Raw genomic sequence first — 6,763 nt, forward strand, 5'->3', positions numbered from 1 at the left:
ATCCAGCAACCGTCATAAAAACAACAACAACAAAAAAAACCCAATGAATCAGAAAATTGTGAGGAAAAAAAACAACAAAACAAAACAAACAAAAAACAGAAGGGGGAAAAAGTGGGGGCGGAGATCACAAATTCACATAAGACAACAATCCAGCAACGTCATTTAAAAAAAAAAAAAAATGCATAGAAAACTGGGAGAGAAAAAACAATAGAAGAAGAAAACGAAAACAAAACAACATAAAACGAAAGACAGACGGCAGAATGACAGTTTTCTCTGGCAAAATGACGATTCCATGACGTGTCTCTCACACTGGGCACCCAAGCAAGCGCCTGGCAGAAAAGAAAAGAAAAAAAAAAAGAAAAAAAAAGAAAAATCACTTTTCCATGACGTAATGACGCTTCCATGACGGAATGGCGACAGCATGACGTGTCCTGTCCCTCTCCCAGCCCCCCACAACCCCCAAAAGAGCACACACACACACACACACACACACAAACACACACACACACACACACACACACACGCACACACACACACAACCGAACAACAAAAAGACAATAAAGTGCCAGAGATCATGAAGCACAGAAGAAGTTGAAGAGGAAAGGAGGCGGCCTCTGCCTCTGCCGATGCTGATGCTGATGCTGATGGTGGGGCAGCATGGGGCGCTGTAAATTCTGGAGGAGAAGGACCACAGCAGCAGATGTGGCGAGGCTGACCCACAGCGACAGATGCCGCCCATCTGCACGGGCAGCCGATGACGTGGATGGTCCACCGCTGCCGCTGTTGCTGACGCTCTTTCGGGGGCTCTGCTCCGTGTCTGTGTCTGTTTGGGGGGGTGGGGGGGGGGGGGGGGGGTAGGGGTGGTATGGTGGTGGAGGTGGTGGTGAGTGTGTGTGTGTGTGTGGAGAGAGAGGGGGTGTTGTGGGGGAGGAGGCAGGGAGACGAAGAGAAATTAATATACGTGGTGATTAATCTTAAATCGAACATAAAGATGTGTGTGTGTGTGTGTAAGTGTGGGAGAGGTGTAAGTGTGTGGGTGGAGGAGGAAGAGGTGGCGGGGTGTGTGTGTGTGTGTGTGTCTGTGTGTGTGTGTGTGTGTGTGTGTGTGTCTGTGTCTCTGTGTCTGTATGAATGACGGAGGTACCATGAATTGCAAGCGCTGGTCTTTTCTAAGAGACAGTCAGTCAAACATAGACACAGACACAGACCCCCTCATGGATGGATAATTGGATAGGTGGATACACATTAATTTCAGATAAACAGCCAGGAATGGTAGTGTTGGGGGCAGAAGCGGGAGAGAGAGAATGGTGTAGAGACAACGGCGAGGACAGAAACAGGCATACAGACAGACAAGACAAACAGACAGACAGACAAGACAAACAGACCGACAGACATACGCGCGCTGAACGGAAGGGCAGAGAATTAGACAGACGCACTCGTACGGAAAGGGAAGAATGAAGAGTTGCACTTAAACAATCAGACATGAAATACAACATTAGTTTACGTACGAACAGAGTTAAACACTAAAGGGGGACAATCCAACACAGTACAATACAACAATTACCAACGCTGAAGACACATTTAATTTTGTTGTTGTTGTTGTTGTTGTAGTTGCTTTTTTTTGTTTTTACTTTGTTTTTTGTTTGTTTGTTTGCTTGTTTTTAACATCTAGCCGCCCAGACAAGGCAGATTTACGGTCAAGGATACAAACAGACCGGAAGTTGGGTGTACAGACGCAGACATCGACCAAAATGGGCAGACTGGAAGAATGTGGACAAACGATTCTAGGTAAATAAAAATAAATAAATAAATAAATACATAATAAAAGCAGGCGTACGAACAATACAGACAGGAACGAAGACAGAAACAGATTTCCAGATCAATACAAACAGCAAAACCGATGTAAACTGGGACACCCAGACATCGCGCGTCAGACAGAATGGAAGTCGGATTACTCTTTATAAATACAAAGGTAGATAATTCGAACTATTGGTCTCGCTGCTTGCCCTGTCCATCAGCTGGCTGAAATATGGAATCTACAGACCCGTTCTGCACATTGCACTGCCGCAGTTTAGCGTATTTCACTTCGAAAGGCGCTATGATTATAGTTTCTTCTTCTTCTCATTATTATTATTAGTAGTAGTAGTGGTAGTAGTTCCTTACTGCACCTCACTGCTCTATGGGTGAAATAAATAAATAAATAAATAAATAGATAATAACCCCAGAGGACAGACTAACCGTGCCGAGAACCGTTGACCTTGTCGCCGGTGTGTATCTGCTGACCCAGCTTCTCCTCGGCTGTGTCTTCGTCTGCAAAAGGAAGAAGAAACTGGTGGAGATCCTGATCATTAACATCAAGCTTTCAGCCCTGCCAACCACACGCGGCCATACACACAAGGGCTTTTAAAACATCGTGAACACTTGGAGGCAGCCCGGCCAACCACACGCAGCCATACACACAAGGGCTTTAAAACATCGTCAACACTTGGGGGGGAAGACAAACAAAAAAAGGCTAAAAAAAAAAAAAAAAGACAGAAAAAGAAACTTTCGAAATAAGATTAGGTTCAGTAACATTCACGCACATATACAAAGTGCTTTTTGCCAAATTTTCGTCAGACGATCACATAATTATAAAAAGAAGCCTGAACACAAGCACAATCATACTATATACTGTGTCATCTTTCCCCCCCTAGCCCCCCCCCCCCCCCCCCCCACCCCCCGCCACACACACACACACACACACACACACACACACCTCATTCCTGTATCTCAGTGATACAAGTGTCAAGTTTTAATTATCCTTTCACTCCTATTTGGTGTACGGAGGATTACTACAAAGCAAGGTTTTCATGCCCAGAACAAACATTTCGAAATATTTACACAACAATGTCACATAAAAGTTCAGAAAAAAACAACTGTCCTTTAACTCCAAAAGTGTAGCTAGGCAACATTTGCAAACCGAATTATCGGGACGTTTTTGCCTCCTTTGAGCGTATTACAAAAAATTAAAACACCCACACCCAAAACCCACCCACAATAACTGAGGAGGCTAATGCAGCAGCCAAATCAGGTGAAATTGAACGAACAAGAGCGAAAGAGACCTGGTAACTTTTTTTTTTTTTTTCATTCAAAAAGCCTCGTGACTAGATTTGTTTGCTAATAACTGGTTCACAGCGCTCGCTTTGCTATGCAAATAATGCGCAAATTCCACGCGCGCGTGCGCACACTCGCACACACGCGCACACACACCCGCATGCACGCAAACAAGCACACACAGACACAGACACACACAAGCGCGCACGCGCACACACACACACACACACACACACACACACGAACGAACACACCAGTAGTCCCAACATCCTTCCACATACTTATACCCTTCCCACTCTAACCCAGCACCCACCCACCCATATATATATATATATATATATATATATATATATATATATATATATATATATATATATATATATATACTCAAACACACGCACGCACGCGCGCGCACACATCACACACACACACGCACAAAGCCGAAGTGAATCGATTTGCAATCGATAGTCCTCCCCCCCCCCCCCGCGCCCCCCCCCCCCCCAAAAAAAAAAAAAAAAAAAAGAAACAAAAAACAAATGAGGTAATACCCGTTTCGGGCTTGTCAGTGTGTGAAATCCCCTAATCATCACGCACATTATCTCCTGTGTGCGGAGGGAAAACGGTGCATGTAAATTGGGATGCTCTCGCGAATGGTGAAATGCACACAACTAACCAGTTAGAGAGAGGGGGAAGGGTGGTGTGGGGGGGTGGGGGTTGTGGGAGGTGGGGGGTAGGAAGGGAACGAAAGAGGAGAGGAATGAGATAATGGAGCAGGAGTGGAGAGAGAGAGAGAGAGAGAGAGAGAGAGAGATACTGGACACTGGAATTATTCATTGCCAAGAAAGGTCTTTTGACAAGGGGGCAACAACATAAATTCATATATTTTTTGCTTCAAAATAACAAAAACAAAAACCCTCTCTTTGTTCTCTGAACCATTCAATCAGTTTAAACCAAGAAAATATGCAATCGTTGGAAAAAAAACTTAAGTCATATCCTGACAAAACCTCAAGGAAATGGAACTAAAGAAAAACAAAAATATAATGATAACAAAATGCCAAAATGAATGGGGACTGACTCGACCATCCACTCGAGAATATATATTTAAAAAAAACAACAACTTATTTCAGACTGACTTAACAATAGACTCATGTACGTGATGGTATGTTTTCTGTTTTGTCCAAATAAGATAGCAACTTCTGCACTGATTATAACTGAGAGAGAGGGAAAATAAAGAAATATATATATATATATATATATATATATATATATATATATATACAGAGAGAGAGAGAGAGAGAGAGAGAGAGGGGGGGGGGGCAGAAAGGAAAAAAATGTGTATACGTGTGTGTGCGTGTGCGTGTGCGTGTGTGTGTGAAAGAAACAAACAAAACAAATAAAAACGATTAATATATATGTCCACAGACACAAAATTAAGAGTGAGAAGAATAAGCTGGAGGGGGGGGGGGGGGGGTCGCGGGGAGAGGAGGTGAGGAGGTGCGTGTTGACAGCCCATTGGACCATGACATTCTTAACAGGACGATAAACGATAGAAGAAAGAAGAAAAGAAAAGAATCGAAACAAAACCAACCCCCCCAAACCCGTTTCAAAGCTCAAAGCTCAAAAGTGACAAACCAGTCCCAGAATATGTTCCAGGAGCCAGTAGCATTGCTTGGTTCTATCTTTTTGACAGTTACACGTGACTAAATGCCTACGTTGACCGAACTACGCCATTGGTAAGTTCCATGCTACACACAGTTAGTAGCGGTTTACAACCATATTAGGCTCTTCCGTCCGAGCAATGCAGCTGGCTGAACTCCAGTTTGAGATATCCTTCATGGAACAGAATTAAATAGCCGAACAATAGTGAAATATCAATGTGATTTTAATGTGTGGATAATTCTTTGCGAAGAACAGTCGCTTGCCAACGAGTAATGACGGGTGGCGGGGAAGGAGTTCGGGGGTGGGGGAGGGGCTGTGTGTGTGTGTGTGTGTGTGTGTGTGTGTGTGTGTGTGTGTGTGTGTGTGTGTGTGTGAGTGTGTGTCTGTGTCTGTGTGTCTGTGTGAGTATTTGTGTGTGTGTGTGTCTGTGTCTGTGTCTGTGAGTACTTGTGTGTGTGTGTGTGTGTGTGTGTGTGTGTGTCTGTGTCTGTCTGTCTGTCTGTCTGTGTCTGTGTGTATGCATGTGTGTTGCGAGTGTGCGTATGTACTTTCGTTTCGTAACATATAGATTACAGACAAACTGACGCTTCACATCATGTAAGCTATAAACAGAGATTGCTTTTCAGATACCAAAAGGATGATCGGACCAAAGGGGTAAAAAAGGCAAGACGACCAAAAAAAAAAAGAAGAAGAAAAGGAGAAGAAAAATATTAAAAAAAACAACCAAAAAAAACAACAACAAAGCAAAACAATAAACAATAAACAAAAAAAGGATTTATGCAGTGTACTCAGAAACAGAAGGACAGACAGACAGACAGACAGAGAGAAAGACAGGCAGACACAGAGACAGACACAGCAACTGACCTCTTTTGATTGTTGACGGAAAAGCTGGGAAGAGACAGAAAAGGACACATCATCAGAACAAGATATTGTGCACACCTCTCTGTCCTTCTGTATGATCATCTATGGGTCTCTGTGACGTGGGTGATCAGATCAGCAAGGCACAAGATAAGAGAGAAGGAGACGAGAGAGACGCAAGGCAAACACACACACACACACACACACACACACACACACACACGAACACACACACACGAACACACACACGAACACACACACACACACACACACACGCACATACGCACACACGCACACATACACACACACACACACGAACACACACACACGAACACACACACACACACGAACACGCACACACGAACACACACACACACACGCACACACACACACACACACACACACACACACACACACACACACACACACACACACACACACACACACACACACACACCACACACACACACACACACACACACACACACACACGTTTTATATGATAATCTACGTGTGTTTGAAATAGTTCAGAATTTAATTTGGAGCCCAATTGGCTCTTTGTTGGAATTCTACTGGTTGACTAGTTTGTTTAGTTTATTCATTTATGTCGTATTGTCAATTGTCGGGACATAAAATTGACAATGATATGCCTGTCTTTGTCTGCCCCAACTGCCAGCGAACATTTCGTGCGCAGATTGGACTATTCAGCCATCTATTCACAGACAGATTCATGAGCATCCCCCCCCCCACCACCACCACCCTCCCCAGATCCCCCAGCTGGATGACAACGATGGTCATTATCGATCTCGATGGACACACACCACCATTGTCAATTGTCTATGTTGTTATAAAAATGGGAAACTAAAAAAAAGTATAAAAGAAAAACCAACCAACCATCCAACCAACCAAACAAACAAAACAAACAAAAAAACCCACAAAAAACCCATGAGATCGAAACATGCCACGGAACCACGGTCGCTAGCTAGTTTGATATATAATCAACCAACCAGCTCACAAAATTCAATCAACGTAAAATCAGTAACCCTTGGATAAGGACTTTTCCAGTTGCTGTTCTTATTTTATTCATTTTCTTACATAAAAGCAGTGACAGTACAAAGGAAACTTGGATATATATATATATTTTTTTTTAATT

At 43.3% G+C, this 6,763-nt stretch overlaps 1 protein-coding gene across 1 annotated transcript in view; it reads right to left on the reverse strand.

Annotated features, from left to right (window-relative positions):
• Positions 1-572: 572 nt before the first annotated feature.
• Positions 573-6,763, reverse strand: part of LOC143297137 (zwei Ig domain protein zig-8-like) — a 44,326-nt gene continuing 38,135 nt past the window's right edge. Inside the window, exons 6-8 of the mRNA XM_076609313.1 lie at positions 5,617-5,640; positions 2,239-2,310; positions 573-823 (exon numbers count right to left, since the gene is read on the reverse strand). Coding sequence (XP_076465428.1) covers positions 573-823; positions 2,239-2,310; positions 5,617-5,640 — 347 coding nt within the window. The remainder of the gene's footprint in view (positions 824-2,238; positions 2,311-5,616; positions 5,641-6,763) is intronic.

The sequence above is a fragment of the Babylonia areolata genome, chromosome 22, assembly GCF_041734735.1.
Source record: "Babylonia areolata isolate BAREFJ2019XMU chromosome 22, ASM4173473v1, whole genome shotgun sequence".
Classification (NCBI taxonomy): domain Eukaryota; kingdom Metazoa; phylum Mollusca; class Gastropoda; order Neogastropoda; family Buccinidae; genus Babylonia; species Babylonia areolata.